Source organism: Varanus komodoensis, unplaced genomic scaffold (assembly GCF_004798865.1).
Source record: "Varanus komodoensis strain SLA01 unplaced genomic scaffold, ASM479886v1 scaffold11, whole genome shotgun sequence".
In the NCBI taxonomy this organism is placed as follows: Eukaryota; Metazoa; Chordata; class Lepidosauria; order Squamata; family Varanidae; genus Varanus; species Varanus komodoensis.
The window spans coordinates 24,041,410-24,064,274 of record NW_025335317.1 but is presented as its reverse complement, the minus strand read 5'-3'; the positions used below and the strand labels follow the sequence as shown (position 1 = coordinate 24,064,274).

Here is a 22,865-nt window from a genome sequence, read left to right as displayed (position 1 = left end):
GAGTATTGACTATGAAGGCTACTCCATTTCTTCTGAGGGATTCTTGCCCACAGTAGTATACCTGATGGTCATCTGAATTAAATTCACCCATTCCTGTCCATTTTAGTTCACTGATTTCTAAGATGTCGATGTTCAGTCTTGTCATCTCTTGTTTGACCACATCCAGCTTGCCTTGATTCATGGATCTTACATTCCAGGTTCCTTTGGAGTATAGATCTTTACAGCTTTGGACTTTCCTTTCACTACCAGATACATCCGCAACTGAGTGTCCTTTCGGCTTTGACCCAATCGCTTCATTCTTTCTGGCGCTACTAGTACTAGCCCTCTGCTCTTCCCCAGTAGCATTTTGGACACCTTCCGACCTGAGGAGCTCATCTTCCGGCGTCATATCTTTTTGCCTTTTGGTACTGTCCATGGGGTTTTCATGGAGTGGTTACTGGAGTGGGTTGCCATTTCCTTCTCCAGTGGATCACGTTTTGTCAGAGCTCTCTGCTATGACCTGTCCGTCTTGGGTGGCCCTACACGGCATAGCTTATTGAGCTACGCAAGACCCTTCGCCACAACAAGGCAGTGATCCATGAAGGAGAAAGAAAGATAAGGGGAGCCAAAACCTGGTGACAGAGGAGAATAGGTAGCCAAAGCCACTAGAACATTTGCAGGGTTGGAAATGGAAGCCACCAGGAAATTTGTACCAACTTTTGCAATGTGCAAAGACCCTTTGTTACTTCATTCCAGTTAATTTAGACCAGTCTTCCCCGGCCAGTCCTTTTATTCTTTCCCTAGTGGAGAGGACTTCAGTTTCCATCAGCTCCAGTCTGCATGGCCAATACTAGGAGTTGCAGTAAAAAACCTCTGGAGGACATTAGGTTCAAGAAGGCTTATTTTCAGCAGGTGTAATTAAATGTCACCCCCTCTTATAGTTCCTGTTCTTGTCAATGACTCTAACAGACTTCTTAAGAGAAGAAAAGCCATGGTGAATCAGACTAGAGGTTCATCTGCTTCTTCATTCTGTTCACACAGTGGCGAACCAGCAGCCCACAGGCTTCCTCAAGCATGGCAATAAAACAGCCCCTTCCTAACCAAGTTCCCCAGCAATACTGCCTCGATACCAGAGGTTGCACATAGCCATCAATACTAATAACCTTTGGCTGTTTCTCCCTCAATTTGCCATATTCCTTTTTAAAGCCACCGAAAGAAGCGGCCGTCTCCTGTGGCAGGGCATGCCATCGTTTATCTAGGTGATGTGTGAAGAACTTGGAGCTAAGCATGCACATGGCCAGATTGCATTCCCTGTTTAAATTAGCAAAGGCAGGATGCAATGGGGATGGATAGTAAGACTGCAGTCCTGTACCCACTGATCTGAGAGTAAGCCCCACTGAACTTAAGATTTAATCCTGTGTAGACATGTAAAGGATTGCACTGATTGAATTTACTCAGAGGTATGTCCCATTGATTTCAGAGGACTTCCACAAAATTAAGCTTTGAATTTTATGTGTCTTTTGGTTAAAGGCAGCCCAGAGAAGCATTGTCAAGGCTGCTTTCCACAGTTCCCAGTTACAAAGGCTGTTGCTCAGATCCCTTTTGCTGTATTTCCCATGATGACCCAGAGTAGGTGAAGCAACCTGCTGCAGATGCTGCACTATGGGATGCCTGCGGGTGGGGATAGGCACGGGCAGGAATTGGTGTCTGACTGGCACAGCAAGATGTTTTAATGTGTAGTTTCTAATTGCAGGGCAGGGAAGCACCATTTGGGCTTCACTTCAGGCAGTATGACTTGGAACTCTTAGAAGTGTTTTAGGTGGCACTGCTCAGAATTCTAGAGCATTTTTATTTTGGGTTATGCTTTTGTTATATGTTGACAGCATTTCTTACTAATTGGTTTTGAAGCAGATTCACAGACTCCTCAGTAAGCCTGCATCACCACTGGGGTGAGGAGGATGCCTTTTTCTTGTGGCTCATTTTTTAGCTCGAGTATTTCTGATTCAATGGGGAGTAAAAGAGAAGGCTTTGGCAGAGGCAATTGCATCCTTTACTTGACAATCACAAATGAACATTTTAAAAAGACTTTTGACCCGTGCTTTTCTCCTATTGCTTATAGACATTATATTGGCAAGGTCTCCTTCTACTTTTTCACATAGGAATTTGACATTTTTTAAACATTCTGCCTGAGGTTAATGTTCCCTAGCTGCTTGGGGAGATGGATGGCCACTGGGGCAGTTCACTAGTTGAAAACAACTGGGGTACCATGATAGAATGGGAAGGATCCTTCCTGCCATTGTTTACCTTCATTACCTGACATTGTGGGGGAGATGCCTGCGGGTGGGATGCCTGCGGGTGGGGATAGGCACGGGCAGGAATTGGTGTCTGACTGGCACAGCAAGATGTTTTAATGTGTAGTGTCTAATTGCAGGGCAGGGAAGCGCCATTTGGGCTTCACTTTGTGGGGGAGTGCCACAGCCTGACCTGTGCAATAGCATCAGCCTGCGCCGAGGAGACAGTCCTACTAGTAATCCAGTTATACAGCGCTTGCTGTGGCATCTCCCCATCCCCAGGCACAGCTGCTTCCCAGCAACCAAAGGCAAGAACAAAAAGACTAAACTTCCTGCACTGCTGCATCATAGCCGTTAGTGGTTTCACCTGGTCAACCACATCACTGGCCTCTATTGCCTATGCTTAAAAGTTGCACATGCAGCTCTGTATTTCAGAAGTACCTTACAGATTGATCATTTATAAGTTTTAAAAGTTTACCTTCTCAGAGTAGGTGATCTGTGATTGGACAGGCACCCTCAGAAGATCCATTTTGAGAATGGGCAACCCCCTGTGGCAACTATTTTGTTAGAACACTGATGTTTGTCAACAGTCCAATTTTCACACCGAGCCCAAAACATTTGGGACATTATTGTAAACTAACATGCAATAAGCAAATTAGAATTTGGTCCCATATTGTGAAGGTGAAGTGAGTTGTGTCTTATCTGGAAAAGTTGAGGGTAGTGACCCCAGTGGAAATATCTAGTGCCTGATTCCAGAAGTATACTTATCTTAGAGTGCTTCCAGATGCATGGTTCCTAGCACTAATGGTCTGAAGACATCGTGTAGCTATTCTATCTTCCCCTCCTTAACAGATATTTTTCTGGTAAGAAAAAGGTGGAAGAAGCAGAGGAAAACCATGGCAGGGTTGTAAATGGAAAAGGATGTCACCTGGGACCATCTGCAAAAGTCTGTGAGCATGACAGGGCAACTGCCCAGTGAGAACTTCATTTGGAAGCCTCCTCCATCTCGAGCAAGACGACGACTAGAAGTGGAACATTCTACTGGATGTGCTTTGGTGTGCGAGTTTGCTCCCACAGAGGTTCCGAGCAGCAGCACCTGCCCGATAACACCATTTGCATCAGTTGCCAATGCGGTCACTATTATCCTGTAAGAACAACAGTCACGTGGTTTAAAAAACATTTTTTTCCCTTCAGGATTAGAGTCACCATTTTGTTTACTACGTAGATTGTTCAGAAGTGCTGACCATTATTTGATTACGTTTGTGTAATAAAGATTATTGTTGTTATCATTTTTAAAGGTAGCTACATTTCCAAGATCTATCATGTTGGCTTCAGATGGCATAAAGTAGTAAGTTTTTTGTAACTGCCTTGAGGGGGAGAAAGATATTCGGAAGGTAGGATTTCATGCTGTGGGCTAGTAAAAAGCACTGCTTGCTTTAATCCACTCCAAAGGCAAATGGTACTTTAACAACCCAGAAATGAACCGGTTTACTGTGGCGTAAGCTTTCATGGAAAATAAGTCTCTTCACTACATGCATGATGGGGAAAATGAAGGGAAAGGGCACATTCAAAGTGGGCCTAATTAAAAAAAGACCCACAACCTCCTGTGATTGTTACTTTTAAAAGCAAACAGAAATTGAGCAGGTTTGAATGGAAATGCCAGTTGGGAGAAGTACACAGTGGAATGAATCAAAGCAAGTAAAACTGAGTAGCCCAAATATCAAGGATGTAAAGTCATCCAGATGTTGTATAACATTTGAGCCTCAGGTGCAAAGTAGGTATTAGTAGAGGTGAAAATAGAGAAAAATCACAGTAAACTAGCTAGAACAGTGAATTATATCAGGAGGATGGAGTTAAGTGGCATACACTGTAAGAAACTTTTAATTTAAAAAGTGTTGGGGGAGAGGGCAGGGGCAGGGAGGATGGGAAGAAAAGAAGGTATGGCCAGAAAAAATAAGGACTGAACAGCACATAAGCAAAATGGAGAAATATTTGTTTTAGACTTACATTGTGTCTTTTGTGCTGTTCAGCCCATCAGCTGCTTCCAATAGTGTTTTGATGTGGTTTTGCTGACTCACTTGAGGACTCAAGTGGGAGTAGATGTCAGTTCTTTATACTGGTTTCATTATTTTCTCTAGGAGAGGTCCCAGAGGAATAGGCTTGGCCAATTAATTTTTTGTAGCCTTGGGTGCTTTCACATGTGAGGTTCTTCCCTACCCACTTTCCTCTCATGCAATAGAGTCCCTAAAAGGAGTGAGCAGAAATTATTTTCAATCTGCTCGGGGTGCCAGGCTGTTTTCATTGCAGCAGCTCTGTGTGATGCTACTGAGAATCTTACACAGTCTCTGGCAGTGCCAATAGAATGACTAGAAGATCACTGCCACTCAGCTTTGGGAAAATAATAAGGAGGTATTTGGTTTAAAGATCTGCCATTTGGTGCGGGGGGACATGCTGTGTGGGAACATTCAAGGAAAGCTGCAGGTTTTGTGACTATATTCTATCACCACATGGTATGCACGTGCCATGTTTGAGTCAGAGGGAAAAGAGAAACAGAGCTGGCTCCTTCTGGATAGTGTGTCCCAGTGGTTCCATGTGGATGTTAAAATGCATATGAGGGACAGGATGGATCCCTGTGGAATCTCCACAACAAAGGTGACCATTCTCCCAAAAAGGCTTTCTGGCGGAATAGAGCTGGACCTCTATAAAGCAATGCTTTATGCTCCTGGCCTGCGCTGCCAATCCAAAAGAAAAAGCCTCAGAGCTGTGCAGGAACAGTAAAAAGCCCAGATTCTTTTTCCAGAGATGCTAACCAGATGGAACTCCACAAGCCCGACATAAATGCAATATGCTCCCTCATTTGTGTTCCTCAGCAACTGGTATAGGCAGACCATCTCTAATACTGAAGCATATATATACCCATCATCTTGGTCATTCAAGAACAATTTAAAAGCTCTTATCCCAACGATTGTTGCCCCGCTCCCCCACTGTTTACATCCCTTCAGTGCGAGAACTGTCCATTTATTCCTGCTCTCTGCTTTATTTCCTCTTGTCCCATGACTGCTAAGTTTACTCAGGAGTCTCTGGCAAGGAACTTTGTCAAAAGCTTTTTAAATGTCCAGGCACATGTTTACTGGATCACTATAATCCACAAGTTGTTTAAACTCAGAAATTTCTAAAAGGTCAATGAGATCAGCCAGTGGCATTGAAAGCCCAAGAGAATCAACAGTGTCAATTTTCCTCTGTCTCTCTCCAGGGTAAAGATTGGCATCTAGGCTGTCCCAAAGTGGTCAAGGTATGCAAAACTTTGGGTATCAGCATTACACATAGAGGAAATGCACAACCAAGAGAAAGTCTGGGTACCTAGAACCTATTTTGGAAGTGAGCACAAAATTTGAGACTGTAAAACTATAGAACAACCTGGTACCCTCCAGCACTTTTGAACCATAGATCTCATCAGCCTTAGCCAACATGCACAATGGTCAGGACTGATGGAAGATGTAGTCTGGAGGATACTAGATTGGGAAAGGCTGCTGCAGAACATCTTTGCTGCTTATGTGGTCTAGAAGTGCCGTAACTCTTGATGTCCATGCTTTTTGGTGTATGAATGAATTTGTATGCATCTTAACTCTTCCTTTAAACCAAATGATCTTTTGATTAATTGCATATGTAGAAGAAATAAACAGGACAGGCAAGATGACTAGCTGTGCCTTTGCACAGTGGTGAAGCAGAGGCCACCTAAGACACCCAAATTCTCTTGTGTGACTTGAAAGGCTTTTAGTGCCATTTTGGCAAATAGTGTCATGCCTGAAGAAAATAAATGCTCTCATTTCATTGTTCACCTCTACTGCTTGAGGCATGCTGTGCTTTATACAAAAGTTATTTGCTAAGTGCTTTGTAATTATGATTATGTAAGCAATGGGATTTTTACATTTATGGCATATACCATGAGAAGATTCATTGTCTAGAGCTCCGCACTTCAAGGTAAGAAACAAAACTGCCTTGACATGTTGCAAATTGTTACAAAGGTCACTGGGTGATTTCAGCTTGATTAATAAATACATGCGGGGGGGGGGGCTGCTGCCACACTGCACTTCCTTTGCCAGCTTGTGATCTTAAAGACACACAATGGAATTGAGAGCTTTACCCCTTAATAGGGAGCTACCTCATTTTCAGAATGTCCAGAGCAAGATGCACATTCCATGCACTTCACAGAATGGTGGGATTGTTATTCAAATATGAACTACTTAAACATCTAAACCGTTTCTTGCTTCTTGCAAGAGAAAACTCATACAGTGAGTGCCAACAAAGCTACTGTGAAATAAGGAGGAGGTATGAACATACTGATAGGAACATCAAGACTTGTACAGATATATTTGTATGTGTGTGTCTCCCTAATGGGGCAAACACACACACCTCTATAAAAATTTCAATAACAATTGATATTATTAAACCTATGGAAGGTTGAGTGTAAACTGGAAAAGTAAAATGAAAAACTGGGCTGGAAAATCTCATTTGAATGATATATTCTTTTCATAGCTATACACTGACCTGGTGTGTTGCATCAGTTTTGCTAAGCTGAAAATGTGTAAGCCTGCAGCTGGATGGGTGACCACATGTGGAAGCGGAAAAGGGGATGGATTTGATGGCCGTAGAGGCCCCTTCCAACTCTGTCTCTGTTCTATTTTGTTCTATTGATTAGAGGAAGGCATAGCTAACTGGTGGGAATTCTGGCAGGCAGGCAGATCTAGCACCTGTGATTTGATACTGTAAGACCATATGAAGAGTTGTGTGTGAATACTCATTTGTACTTGCCAATTTATCCAACAAACATAATTTACTGCATGGTTTAAAGCATTTCAAGCTTTCCACTTTTAAGGGTTAAAATTAGCTGTCTTAGCAGACTGTTTCCAGAAATGTTCAAAGCTAAGTTGTAGTCCTTTTGGGGAGAAACCTGCACACATTCTCTTAGGCAGCTCAAGAAATAGTAGCATACATTGAATTAGGTGAGAAATTAAATTCCAGATACTCAGAACAGCCAACTAGCAGTTGTTCTGTCCATCTAAAGAAAGAACTGTTTCTGCATTTGCATAACTGAACAGCGTACATATGGATTAGAGGGCATCCAGATAAGTAGAATCTGATTGAGAGACATTTGTTTCTTATTAAATGTGAGTTTATGAGAAGATGGATTGAATGTTTTGTTTTCTGTTCCCTTCTTTACTCAAGAAGATGATTCATAATCTTGGTCTATAACAACTTAGGCAACTTTTGTTCTATTATTGCATTTTTTGTAGGATGTATGTATGTAACTCTTTCCCAGTAAAAATGATGGAACCTAAGGGTTTACTTTCAACTAATCATGCTCATAATCCAGAAATGCTTTGTCCTAACGTCACATATCCATGTAATGTTTGGAACTCTGGGTCGGATGGTCATATGGATCTGCAAAAAAGAAGGTGGTGATTTGCATAAATGTTGCATAAGCTAATATTAATGTGTAGATGTAGATCATTGCTATAATTTAAAAGACTTATAGTACATTTCACCATAGTGTGGAAGACTATACACAGTGAGCTGTATGCCAGCTGTATGTTCAGTCAGCTGCTCGTGTGCTACCTTTGATAGATAACAATTTTTATGGTTATTTACCATTAATCCAGACTCGCACAGAACAGTCTTTCAAGGAGATTTTGCCTTCAAACAAAGGATAGCTGTCCGGAGACCTTCAGTGGGAGGACTTTCCTCTAAGGCAGGGGAGTCCATGTGACTACCTTAGAATTCAGGTATCCCTTGTGAGCCTAAAGCATACAACATTATTCCATGACAGTGTTTTATAGTTTCCTATGAATAACCACTCACATTTATTTTAATGTAACCCAAAATTAAAATTTGTCAATTAATTCTTTGGATTGATACATACATACAGTAAGTTGTCATAAGTCATCATGAATCTTCATAAAACTCATTGGTAATGTAATTCTGTTTTAGTGTCTTTTCCCCTACTTTGATTATATAACTCCATAAATGTACCCTTTCCACATCTTTCACGTATCACAAACTTTAAGCAATAAACTTTATGGGAAGCCATTCTTGACGGCAGTGATTTAGAAATGCCACTTGCTCATAGGCAATTGCCATAAAGTTTCTAAACATTGTGCCTTTGCAGGGTTCCTGTTATGCTGTGCTTTCACGATAGATGCCCAAATAGAAATCACCATATTCAATAGATACTTGCATTGTTGCATATTTGTATGGCTGCTGTTGTGCAAGATTGAATGTGGTTAAACTTATCTGCAGTGCTTTAAATCATGTCTTTAAAATCTGAAAGCATGATAAGGAAATTCAGCTAGAGGACCATGGTCTTTCTCATAACCTTTGCTACCTTCTGCATAAGTACTAAAACAGTCAAATGCTCTGCAGCTGGAAATGGCCTATACAGTGGCACCAAGCCAGCATCATTTCATTGTGTCAGTTTTTTAAAAAAGCTAATGATTAACAAATGGCTTTTTTCTTTAAGAGTCTCTTCTTTATAGCCTCCTCACAGATAGTATCTTAATAAGCAGCTTCTGATTTTCTGGTAGAGAAATCCCACAAAGGAAGGAATGGCTGTCTTGCATGCTGACTTCATCAACTTTTGATGTAATGTGTAATTTTGTATAATTCAAGGCCTCAGACATAAAGCTGTATAGCGTTAAGGCCTGTCAGGTTGGAACAGTGTCAGTTCTGATTGTGAAATGTCCCTTCTTTCAAAGGGGGAAATTTTCAGGCACATTTTCACATCGCATTTTGAAATCCTAAGTCCTTGCAACATTTAAGGGCTGCTTCCTATATTATGGCTTTGGAACCCTAAAAGATGCTGCATAACACAGAGTTGTTCTGTATACCCATGGGCACAAATATAAGACTTTAGATGTCCTTTTGTTTAAACTTTTCCCACCTTGAAAGACATTTTTGAGAGAAAAACAAGCTATAAGTTACCTAAACAAAGTAAACTCTATTTGTAAAATAAGAGGCATAGCTGTATGGAACAAGTGTCTGAGGAAATTTAGTCAACTGATATGGCAGGAATCACTGTGGAATTTCTTATTCGTAAAATAATGTGGTATGAGACTCCATATTATGACAACTCAGTGGATCTTAATTCTGAAGATGCATGCTTAGGATTGTGCTTTCAGTCATGAACCATTTTTGTGACTGCTTAGAACATTAATGACGTAATACGTTCTTTACTGTAGCAGTAATGTCTGCAACTCTTTCTTTCTTTTTTTTTTTTTTTTTTTTTTTTTGTTTTTTTTTTTTTAGTTTTAATTTTTTCAACTTTTTTTTTTTTTTTTTTTTTTTTTTGTATTATAGGTTGTTCCATGCTAAGTGTTAATTTGAGCCAACGATTTTTACATTAATTTAATTGGGCTATGGTAAGCATACTGAATGGATCTAGTAGTTAGAATGAATTATCTCTCTTAACGGTGCCTGTCATTAGTGTCCGGCTACAATTTATTTATTTATTTATTTAAAACTTTTCTGTACCACCCCATCACAGGTGTCTCAGGACAGTTTACAACCATTTGTTGTTCCTCATTACATTGCTGGTTGTTCCGTGCGCTAGTTCACACGAAGGATTCAACATACTGGGTTCTGTGGGATGGTCTGGAGGCATATGAAGCTAAGCAAGTCTGGGTCTCACCACTAGATGTAACGCAGTCTGGGGCATTCGAGTTTTCTTCTCCGAGTACCATGATGGAAGAAATGAGAGATACAAGTATACTAAGTAAAAGTTGTTCCCATGTGAAGTGTCCTAACTGATGTTGTGATTTCCAAATCACAGTGGGAACAGCAAGATTGATTGATTGATTGATTGATTTATTTATTTATTTATTTATTTATTTAGAAAATTCCTAGGCCGCCCCATTCGCCGAAGCCTCAGGGCGGCTTACAATACAAGGTTCTTGAGTATCACTTTGCACAGATCTTTCCTTTGTGTCTGCTATGCATGTGTTGATCACCATCCCACCTCACTACATTTGTGTAGTGTAGATCTTCAAACCTGACTGTTAGATGCAGGAGTTGAAAATGTTATAGACAGTAGTCTTTCTCTCAAGGTTTTTCCTGATTCCTGGTGATTGTCATTCTCATGGAATGTAGAAGGGACTGGATGCAATCTGTTTCATCCCCCTGGGCAAAGCTAGGGACATCTTTCCACTCAAGATCCTTCACAATCCACATCGTTCAGGGAGCAGGTGCAGTGCAGCAACAAGATAAAATAGTTGCTGATGATTCAGGCAGAAAGCCCAACATCGCAATGTAGGGGGGAGGCATAACATTCCCATGGTCTCCAGCCAAGTTAGCCAGGGGGTGGGAAGAAGGATTCCTTCCCAGCCTGAAGTCTGTTGATCCATCCAATCCCATCTAATGAGTCATCTTGAAAGAACATTTAATTGGGCACAACTTCAACACTCCTATCACTAGGATTGTTCCTTGTTTGAAACATTCTAACGCCAACGGACTAATGCTGCGTCTTTCTAGCATCCTTTTTTCTTGGAATTTTGTCTTGACAAACATAGCCTGCTAGGTTAAAAAAAAAGTGGCTACATAATCTGCCAGGGCAATGTTCTTCTGAATTCTGTTAACACAATGCCCTCGCTAAAAATACCTATGTTACAGTTTAACCACAATTTCCTTTTTTACTTAAAACAGCAATCAGCAGCAGCTTCAAAATACTACAGCTTGTTCAGACAATCTGTATCTAATTGACTAGTTTTAGGTTCTTTGCCAGAGAACAGTTTAGTCAGACACTACAAATAAAATCATCTTAAACAAAACAATCTGTAAAAGGAAGAAAAAATAATGGTTTTTTGTTTTTACATTAGCACATGATACACACATGAAGGGAACGTCACTATTTAACAAAATCAGGCTGCAATCCTATACCTATTTGTGGAAATTAATCCCCCTTGAAGTCAGTGGGACTGTTTCTAAGTAGTTATTATGGGATTGCACAGTGAAAGGGTCATTGGTGGAAATTTTTAGAAATCCTCATTCTAATAATGGCACACTTCAAGTATTCAAAGAGCTTTATTTATATTATCCTATTAATCCTTGTATCAGGCCCGAGAGATAAGTTGCTCATATTAAACCTGTAGTGTAAGGGGAATGAAGAGAGGCTGAAAGGTAGTGGCTTGCCAGAGGCCACGGACTATGTTCATGGCTGACGAGAGATTGATGCTAGTCTTTTCCTGGCTCACGGTCTCAGGTGCAGTGCAGTGACAGATCTCAGCGAATGGCCTGTGCAAAAATGTTAAGTGACTGCAGCTGTGAGTACAAAATGTTGCCAGGTATTGCTTGTTCCTGACCTCCTGGTTCAGCAGGCTTGTGCAAGTGATTCATGCTGCGACTGATGAGGCATCTTCTTACCCTGTCCAATGGGGAAGAGTGGTCCATAAGCTGCTTATGCTTTATTAGTAAGGAACCAGCATTGTGCAGCCATGAGGGTCACTGACTAACTTGGGCCAGACATTGTTTTTCATAGTAACATACCTTACAGGGTGGTTGTCAAGACAAATATGAGGGAGGGAAACTAAGCTCCTGAGAGGAATGATGGCATAAAAATATAACCCATGCATAAGCATTAGAAAACACTTGTTGGTTCAGAAGGTAATGCAGGATTTCAGGTTATACTTGGCTTGAAATCCTTTTCAGGACAAACAAAAACCAAGCCAATCTTGGTTGCTACGTATCTCCACGTGCTACCCCAAACATTCTTTGAGTTCTTTTTGGCATATCTATGTATATTTTACGTGGCTAGAATTTTGCTTTTCACATCCTGTAATTCTGTTGCCCATAGTTATAACTATTTCATGTAGATAAAGCGTTAAGGATTTCTTGTTGCTTTCATATTTTAACTTAGAAAGTTTCAAGGTTGTGGAGAGTTGCGTTGCAAAGCAAAATGATTTTCTAAATTGCAAGTGATTTTTATATATTGAGCAATGGTTTTGTGTTTTGTTTTCTGTCCAGTGGGATCTGATGGCACCAAAAGATTTGTACTAATTGGTCAGTGTTGAAAGGAAGAACTATATTTTCAGACTCATTCAGGTGTAGATGCAGTAGTTACATCACAGATGTACATTCTCAGAGAATACATGTTTCCTTGGGATTTTTTCAAGCATACTTCCTGAGATCACAAGAATGTAACAAAACTACTAACAAAAATCATGATTAGGTTTTCCAAATATGGTTAAGCCCTATGTTAAATACATGCATGTTTGTTATCCTGTTGGTAAAAATGCCTTCTCAGACTATATAGTGCTGCAGTTGTGGAAAAAAATGATTGATATATTGATTGATTATTAACATTTAAATATCTCATAGAAACACAGAAAACAGAGCGAGTCAGAAGGGGTCTCCCGGGCCATCTAGTCTGACCTCCGGCACCAGCCGGCTCCGCTCACGACATGCCCACCATGTGGGCGTCCAGCCTTATCTCCTTATCTGCTAAAAAGCCATCCAGGCAGTAGTCATACATTCTTGCCATAAATTCTCTTCTATAGCTGTCTGACATAGAACATATAATAGGGTGCTGCTTTAAACCAAATCAGCCTTGCCTATATTAACTGGTAGTGCCTCTTCAGGCTTTCAGTCCTACCTGGTAATGCCAGAGATTGAAACTGAGACCTTTTCCAGGCAAAATGATACATGCAAGTGCGTTGTTGTGACTGACTGGTAGCACTCCCAGTCCCCACCCTGTTTAAGTAACCTCCACTGTAAGAGCTATTTAGTAACTGTAAGGGCTTATCCCCTTCAGCGTGGTATTCAGCTACCCATAGTAGTGGCCAGAAAGTCTCCTCCTTGTAAAATCAGAGAAATTTCTCTGTTTGGCTGCAGAATCACTGGGGAAAATCTTAGCTAACTGAGGGCATTCTGTTCCTAGAAGCATCTTGTTCTATCCTTTAACTTTCCCCCAAAGTGTTGAAAGATGGTATGATAGAGGCACCATTGGCCATAGTATGTGCATCTGTCTCACTGCCTGTAGATGGATGTTCTCTCTGCCTATGTCTCATTTCACCATCAACAGAGTTTAATAGGGTTTCCCTTACATCTTGGCTGTCAACAAGGCTAACTTTCAGGTCTTATAGATGGTTCTTCCTGGCTTCTGTGTAGTGGCACTCATTTATCTCTCATTCTTTGCAGAAACCCTAAAATGGGACACTACCAAACCCTAATGAATAAGCTTGTCTGAATGTCACAGCACTGGTTTAGAGGATACATTTTAAAATAATGGAGGAGGAGTTGGATGTGAATGATAATGCAAATTCACTTTTAGTTTCTAATGAAAGCCACCCTCTCCATTTCCATATAATACAAATTGCTAGGGGGACAGATCAAGGCTTCTGTTTCTGCCCTGTGGTGGTGGTCTGTTGTAAAGATTCTATCCATTACTTAAGTTCTCTTTTAAAAGGTTTCAGTGCCTTAGTATCTTGTCTACTGTACAACAGTGAGGCTGAAAAGCATGTAACTTCCCACCCTTCTCAGAAACACAATATAATTAAATCATATTACCTAGTTTTACAAAAATAAGGGAGGAAGGATATTTTGTGGTTGTTCCAAGTGCACTCAGTGAATAATTGTATACACTTATTTTAAAGATTAACTGGTGCAGGGTTGTTTTCCTTGGCACAGACCCTCTTAAGGGAAGTGTGTGGTTTATATGCTGTTCTAGCATATTAACCATTTAACTGATGGTTCACCTTGAGACTGAAACCATGTTCCTGATTATGGATTTTTAGAGGTAACAAGAGCATGGAGCTGGGCTGCCTCATTCATCAATCAAAACATGCAGGAGAACTCCATACCATGCAGATGATACCCATTCATAGATGATCAGTCACGTATGCCAAATATTGCACATGGATGTACAATAAAATTCAGTGTATCAGCTGAGCCTTCAGCTGGATTTAGAAAGGATGTCTGATATTTCAAATAATTTATCTGAGTAATTCAAGAGTTATGAGCAAGGTGAATCCAAAGCAAAATGCAACAAATCAAACATAGGTACAGGATGGAGGATAACTAGTCTGGCAGTAACACGTGTGAAAAGCATCTTGGGATTGAAGTTAATAAGATGTTGAACATGTGTAAACAATGTGATACAGCTCCAGATAAAGGCTAATACAATATTAGGCTGAATTAATAGAATTAGAGTTTCCAAGTTTCCATGAGAAGTAATGGTTCCACTCTGTTCCACACTTGTCAACCTCATTTTCAGTGCTGGGTTGGGATGGATTCAGAGGAAGGCAAAAGAGGTGTCCATTAATATGGAAAACAAGTCCTGTGTGAAAACTTTAAAGGAGCTGAGTCTGTTTAGCATGGAAAAGAGGCAACTTTGCTACCCCACAGAGCAGGACTATATCTACTGACCTTAGATTACAAGATAATAGGTTTGGGTTGAATATAATGGAAGGAGAGTTCAACAATGGAACCTGAGGGCTGGTGGGCTCTCTCTTGGTGGAGGTCTTCAAGCAGAAGCCAGACAGCCACCTGTCAGAGATATTCTGAGTCAGGATTTCTTGCATCTGAACTGCAGCTTGGACTAGACAATCTACAAGCCTTCCTCCAATTCTCTACTTCTTTTTCAGCTTTCATAGAGTTACCAGACTAGCCCAGTGTTTCCTTCTAAGTCCAGCATTGAAATAGGCAATGATGCAGCCCAAGCTGCTATTGCACATTTTCTTTCTGCCTGCTGTGGCAAACAGAACTCACAAGTTCACTACACAGGAAGTAGGAGCAGGACGGGCAGGGGTAGGTGGGAGTACCTTGCCTTGGTGGACATAAAGATATAGACTACACTGCTGTACTGTGACCCAGAAATGCTGGCTTTTTCCTATTGCCTTTCTTGTTGATCTGAGTTTTGTTCCATAGATGTAATTGAACCTTGAACGAGGGCTGCAGTGCAAGATGCTGCATGTTCTCTAAGCACAGGCAGAACATGCAGTCTAGCAAGCAAGAAGTACAGAGAACCACATGCAGAGAAACACATTCTTTTTAAAGAGTAACTGAAGCTTGGTGCCCATGGGCAAAGTAGGCACTGATGAATGGATGAGCCAAGTGATGAGGGCAGAGGTTCTGAATGCAGCTGAAGTGTGTGGCAGCTCTGGATTAGCAGCCCTTCCTGCCTGTTGCCCTGAGGGACTTGTGCCACTTGGTGATGCCAAACAGTGACAGCCACGATTGTTCACTGAGGGCACCACTGATTCCAACAGTTTCAAGGAAATATCATCTTCACTTTGCCAGAAGAACTTACACAATGTTGTGGCTTCTGTATTCTTTCATATGTATCTGGCTTTTTCTCTTGAGGACCTGTTCTGATCATATCCCATTTTCAGTCAATTTTCAGGACATAATACTGGATACATGCGAAAATATACTACATGAATGGTTCTGCTAGTGCAATCTGCTTCACAAACATCCCATGAACAGAAGGCCTCCAGTATCCTGACTAGAGTTCAGAGGATCACAAGAGAGTAATTTGCATGTATTTATGAAGCTTCAGGTGCCACCAAGTTGGCAGTTAATATCCTGCTTGTAATTGAAACTGTTCCTTTGCTAAGAGATCTGCAATTATCTATTCTTAACCATTTCTCTATTTATTTTTATGTCACAAGCTATTTTGAGGGCCCCTAGCAGGCAAGAAAGAAATGGTCCCAAGTGTATTCAATCAAAAGAATTACTCTGGAATCATGTTGAGAACTGGCACTTTTAATCCTGGATCTGAATGCCTCAGTCCTTGTCCGTGGCTCAAAATTTTACCTGTCTTCATAACTGCACAGAGATAGGTTATCACTCTCATGAACTTTGAAATCTTTAGATCACCCATGTTAAAAATGTTATTCATTAGGATGAGTTGGTATTTAAGATTGCTGTTTTGAGCTATTCTTGTACATCTCATGCAAACACATGCATATCTTACTTCAGTGTGAAAATCTGAGTAATTATGAAGTCAAATCAAATTAGAATTAATTCTAATTAATTCTGTTTAAGGTTAATGAAACTGATACTGCTTCATTACAATATCAGTTTCTATCCCAGCTTTGAGTTATTATATACTGTAGAAGTTTGACAAAGAAGGTTCTTTGGAGAAGGACTGCCTGTGAGTTGTAATCCAACAACATTACAAGAGAGCATGAGGTTGGAAGCAACTAAAACTTGAATTAACAGCTGCATTATAATAAAGAGGGCAAAGCCACTGCCTCTAAGTTCTTCAAATTCCCTGGTGTTCATGCAGAACTCCTTCCCTGTTGGGAATCATCATGCACAGTTTTGATGTTTGAATTCACACAAAGCGGCTGTTCCCATCCCTGAAATGTATAGGAAGGTCCTCTTCAGTTTATCAGACTTATTCCTAATCCCAACAAGAACAAGAAGTACATTGGCATTCCAGAGGTCAAACTTTCATAGACAAGAACCTGAAGTTTCCAAGATTTCTAAAGACATGTATGGTACAAAGAGAATGTTTAGGTGCCAAAGTTTGAGAATGGAGCCTCTTTAACAAATTTGATCCTGTCTCTTCTTGACATAGGAAAAATTAGTTCTTACTGTCAGCTCTAGAAGTCCACTCAAGTGCTTTGCTTCCTGGGCTCAGAGCTGTAGTCCTTGTGTGCGTGCAGCTGTGGTGTATTGATTCCTGTTACCTAATAATATTGTTAGACTGGATTTCTGGATGGAGTCTAAGATCTCAGTAGCTATGAGTGGGCTTTTAGAATTTATGGTAACAATTGTGCAACTGTACACATGAATTTTATTACTTTGCGGTATGATATCCTTTGTGAGATTTTTTAACGTTGTAGACATTAATTTGTAATATGATTACATATATTTTATATATGACATAATTTTATAGCACAACACTTCCCTTTTAGTCATAATGTGTTCTCAAGATTCTGTGGTGGTAACCTCTTTCCTTTTTGGCTTGTTCAGCTGGTTTGTTCAGCTTCCCACTGTACCTTGCTCTGTTTTCTTTTCCTTTTCCCCCAATATCTACCACCTTCTCACTCCACTTTGGCCACAGGAAAATATATTTCATGTTGAAGGTGCAGACTCTCAAATTTCTAAAAAATCTTCTGACAAAAATCTAAATAACAATAGCGAAGATACAGGCTGGATTCATGGTTGTTTGGTTTTGGTTTTTAATTCAAAACTATGAAATAGTACCTGGCCTTTCTGTAAGCACATATGAGCATTGTTTTAGGAAAAGATTAAGCGGATTAGCTGCAGTATTATTTGCAGGTTTAATGCTCTGAGAGAAGAGTAATTGTCTAATTCCTTTTTTTTTTTTTTTTGCTACAGTAATTAATAAAAGTCAAAGGCAGCAACTGGAATCTGTGAGCTACTCCTCTCGTTACGCTCTGGGCCTTTTTTATGAAGCTGGCACACAGATTGATGTCCCTTGGGCAGCACAGTACATCTCCAATAATCCCTGCATACGCTTCATCTCCATCGATAATAAGAAGCGCAATATAGGTCAGTGCTCCCATTATTTCCTTTAAACACAGTAACAATGGAGGGTGTAGATCATGGCGGGCGGTGGGGGTGTGGAACGCTATCAACTGAGTGTTGCTACTCTGAACGAAGCGAGTCTTGAATGCCATGCTATAAGGGATAAAAAAAATGTAATGTCACATTTGGCCCTGTAATAAAATCTATAATGAAATGTGGGGAGGTTTTCAGTGAAACCATTGCCCAGCTCATTACACCATTTTATGAAACTGGTGTCAGAGATGTTTTGTTTTGTTTGTCTTTTAAGGACCAAACAAAAATGCTGCTGTTCCAGTAAATGCTTTGGTTCTGTTGTTTAAAGGTTTAATTCATGCATTTACCTATTTATTCGACCTTCCATACACAGCATTGCAACTTTTTGTCACACGTCCCCACTGAGCATGCTTGAAGGCAGAAACGAATTATATTGTCATGGCTGTTGAGCCCAGCTCAGTGTCAGCAAATGTGTACAGCAGCCTTCCTCAACCTGTTGCCCTCCATATGTTTTGGACTTCAACTTCTGTCAGGCCTAACTAGCATGGCCTGTGGTCAGAATTGCTGGAAGCTGGCATCCGAAACATCTGGAAGGGTTTGGCAATAGTAGCTGCTGTATCAGACAAGACCGCTTTTATCAAGTGCTGCTTTTGTGGGCATTTTGGGACATACCATTGAAAAGGGTCATGTGTGCCACATTATTAAATACATTAATGTGGGAAAATTCCTGGCTGGAGCTGTGGGATCGGGTGGAGAAGCAATAGGATCTTTTTCATGATTAAATTTCTATATTAATGTTTTTATAGTATCCATTTCCAGAGGGGTAGTCCTGTTAGTCTGATACAGCCAAAACTACAAGGAGTACTACGGCACTTTAGAGAAAAATAAATGTATTGTAGCATTAGTTTTTGTGGGCACTGCCTGCTTCATCAGATGCATGAGGTGTCAACCTCAGGTTGCCAATTTAAGCTGCCGCAAGTCTTTATTTATTTTTAACAATATTGTGTTCTTCAGACAGTCAGTGGGAAGATATTTAGGAGGCACACTTTAGGTCAGTCTTCACCATCATGGTGTCCCCTGCATGTGTTTGACTGCAATTCCACACTGGTTTGGACGTCTGGAATGATGTGAGTTTCAGGCAGTCACATTGGTGAAGGCTGGCTTATATTTTCTCTTATTTTTAAATCAGCTGTGCTGTACCCCAACAGATTTTTGTCCGTGTATCTTGCTAGGTTAGGAAGTGAAGTAAACTGCCTACGTAACCCTGGACAGGTATTGTTAAAGATACATTGTTAAATGCTCTCACTGCACCACACCCCATTAATCAGCTGATGTCCATACCGACAGCATCGATTATTAGAAATGGCAGCTAAGGAAGCCTAGATAAAGCATCCATACTGGTATATAAAGAGATCAGCTTCATCCAATGAACCAACTCAAGTTACTTTTACAGGTATGAGGAGTACCAATGTGTAATGGCATGGTACAAGTAGTGACGTAAACAGCATTGTCTAATTCTGGCCTCCAGACTGAAGGATAAGATGGGAAGTACCATAGCAGTCTGGCGATTTGGGAAGAGAGATTTTCAGCAGGATTGCGGCAGGGAGGAAGAATATTTAACTTGCCCCCTCTTTGCCCCTTCCCTACCTGAATTCCTACTCCATTGCTCCCCCCACCTTTCCTTTTCCTAGACACAAGTGCAAATCATGCGCATTCTATCATTTAACCCAGCATGTAGTTTAACCCCAGAACTCCACAAAGTTATGTTTTTATCATGGGTTCAATGACACAATAACAAAATACATATGCAGATAATAGTGCCTGCACTTCCAAGTTAATTTGGAACTTTTAGACTACCAAAAGACCTTCCATTTCAGCCGGAGTACAGGAGATGCACTGAGCCTTTTCTGGAAGACAAACTGCTAACCCAGAGTCAGGCAAAATGATTCCTTTCCGTTGTTTTTGACTGCAGCATCTGTAAACACCAGTCAGCTTGACCAGTGGTCAGATTATGGGAGTTGTAGTCCAAAATAATTCAAGAGTACATGGTTGCCAGCCTTCCCCTTAACTAACCCATCAACTCCAATGGACTTGAACAATTTGATTTAACACATGCACAACACACTGTAATCGTAAAGCTGTACAGCAAAGATTGTTGATCTGGTAGACTAATGGATGGTGAATTTGAATAATCTGATCTTTTAAAAACACTGACACTTGTTATCTAAACATTTCCAACCCATCTAAGTAGCCCATCTAGCTTACAGTGCAGTTTACCATATATTTATTCTTCATTTTGGTCTTGCTAACTTGCTGTACTTCTGGAAATGTTGCTCTGTGTTCATGTACATGTACTTTTGACTAGGGATGGGAAAAATTATTTTGTTCATATTTTATTGTGAATGTACCTAGTTTTACACTTTCAAACCAATATAAAAAACTGAAATTTACTTAACGCTTGACATTTGAATTGTTCTGCATTTGGAATGGGATACTTCAATTGGTACAAAATAGAGCTGCCAGGCTGCTGACAGGCGCTGGCCATTATTCTCTTATAACGCTGGGCCTCTATCAGCTGCACTGGCTCCCAGTTGAAGCCCAGGCCCAATTCAAGGTGCCGGCATTAACCTATAAAGCCCTAAACAGTTTGGGACTAGGATACCTGAGGGAACGTCTCCTTCCCTACATGTCCTCACGTCCCTTAGGATCAGCAGGAGAGGCCTTGCTCCGAGAACCCTCTTTGAAGGAGGTATGGAGGATGTCTACCCGGAGGAGGGCCTTCTCCGTGGTGGCGCCCAGACTATGGAATGCACTCCCCAGAGACATTCACCTGGCGCTGACTTTATACTCTTTTTGGCGCCAGGTAAAGACCTTTTTATTTAGCCGTCATTTTAATAATTAAGGATATCAGATGTTTTAAGATCTGATCACAGTCACATTTTCTTTTCTTTTTTCTTACTTTCTTCCTTTTCTTTAGTTTTATGAAGGCATCTGTTTTATGTTTGTCTATTATCTATTATTTTAATTTTTGTATTATTATATTACTATTTTAATCATTGTAAGCCATCGTGAGATGTTTTATCAGGAAGGATGGGATAAAAATGTTTTAAATAAATTCTTCAATTAAAAATACGTACAATACACACACACATTTAAAATGCATTATATTAGGATAAGGGCTTGCAAAATGGATTGTTCATACAAAAATATGCATGAGGAAAAATATGTAGGAAAAAACATGTGCAAATGTAAACAAAACCCTTCAGAGTTCAGCTATACCTAAAATAGGGGAATTCTCTATACAGTTTGAGATGAACTGTATTTTAGATTGGAAGAATTAGAAACCAGGCAAATATAATTTGCAAACAAATATAATATGGTTTGTTTATCCTTACCTTTTGCAACAGATTAAAACTCTATGCTTAAAAATGCAATTGGTCCCATGTATCTAGTGAATAAAGCTTTTTGGAATCTGCTTTTATGATTGCCTCTACAAAAGGTACCAATTACTTTGGTGGGCAAAATCATAACTAACTTAAGGCCACCACATCCCCCTCAATCTTTCTGTAGTAGGTGTGCTTGTGCAGCATATTTGTGTGTGTGTGTGTGTGTGTGTGTGTGTGTTCTTATTTTTCTTTACTTCTGATGCCCTCTTCAATAGAATTCTGCCTAGACTTTGTATTACAAAACTCTCTTCTCTGCATGACTGAACTGACAATTGCCTTGTTCCAACACACGGAGACTGTAGGTTGTATCCAAGACTGGTTCTTTCAGGTAAATTTTGCTACGCTCTTGAAAAGATGCCTTTGAAGCAGCAATTCACACTGAAAAGGTTAGGCCAAGATCTGTGGTCACTGAAGCCTCTGCTGTTTAAGGACACAGCGGTAGGCCATCTGCCAGAGTAGTCTGTCGCTTTGCTCCTACCCGTTTCACCTTTGGCCCTATATCAGCAGCACCCCTAATGAATGCAACTGCCATATAGGTCATCTCAGGAGGCTATTGGAGGTGCAGTTTACCAGGGGCATGGAAGGTCAAGATCTCAGCCTTGACCTAAATCCAGTATTGAACGAAGTGCACTGAAGCATGAGGAGCACCAGAGTGATCTGCCTGCTGTTTCATAAATGGGTGGCTGATACGTTCCTCTTAATTTATACTAACCTGACTAATATGCTTCCCAGACGTCATCTCTTTACTCAGATTTATGCAAAATGAAAATTGCATGAATTTACTATGGTTCTGGAGAAAACAATACAGTGTCTTACACTGTTGGATGACTAATGGCATCGTAAAATAAATCAACCAGTGAGTAAGACCCATTGATCTCGCTGTGACTTATTTCTGAGTAAATGTCAATAGAATTGCACTGCAATTTTGTTTTCTGTTGTAATTCTGCATTTGTAACTCAACTGGTATCCAAAGGCTCTTCTTGGGATATGGATAGGGCACCTACCTAATTATTGGCATGGTTATACAATAAATCACCACTAGAGAACTTGAGTTCTTGGGTGGTTCAAAAGTACAATTACTTAATAATAAACAAACTATTTCTGTGTCTCCCTATTCCATCAAATTACCTTGTCTTGTTTTGTTTTATCTGTTTGAGAGCTGTATATCCCATCCTTTAAAAAATGTTTCAAAAATGTCTTCCCAGTTTTCACGTAGCACCTTTTAGACTTCTTCCCCGTCTTGCACCACACTGTAGATGGTATGATAGAAGAGAGCTTTTAACCTCCCAGCTTATTAATTTTGTATTTAGCATTAGATCACATGCACTGTGGTCATTTCCACAGGAAGCATTTAGATATTATATTACATTGTTACACATATGATATTAAAATATGAGAATTAGCCTTGAGGCTATCTTTTCCAGTGGGTTTACTTTTCATTTGAATCCTGCCCATTACTCTTTCAATCCATCAGCATTCATCAAAAAATCTTGCTTGGCTAGCTTAATGTCTGGTCCTTTATCTTGTTAGCCTTTTTTTATTTGTTGCATTCTTCTTACCATCAACTAATTTAGGTCCTGTGAACACGGCACTTGTGCTTGCACAGATCAAGCGGCATCCTTAAAGTCCC

The 22,865-nt window shown here is 40.3% G+C and overlaps 1 protein-coding gene across 4 annotated transcripts in view; it reads left to right on the top strand.

The window, feature by feature from the left end:
* The window catches only part of RNLS (renalase, FAD dependent amine oxidase), a 228,150-nt gene that overhangs the window by 92,182 nt on the left and 113,103 nt on the right, over positions 1–22,865 (top strand). For 3 of the 4 annotated variants that reach the window (XR_006413781.1, XM_044420601.1, XM_044420600.1), the window contains exon 5: positions 17,607–17,780. The exons of the other annotated variant lie outside the window; for it this stretch is intronic. Coding sequence is in view for 2 of the 3 variants with exons in the window: in XM_044420601.1 (XP_044276536.1) it covers positions 17,607–17,780 (174 nt within the window). In the remaining variant the exon portion in view is untranslated. The remainder of the gene's footprint in view (positions 1–17,606; positions 17,781–22,865) is intronic. 4 annotated transcript variants of the gene reach the window in all.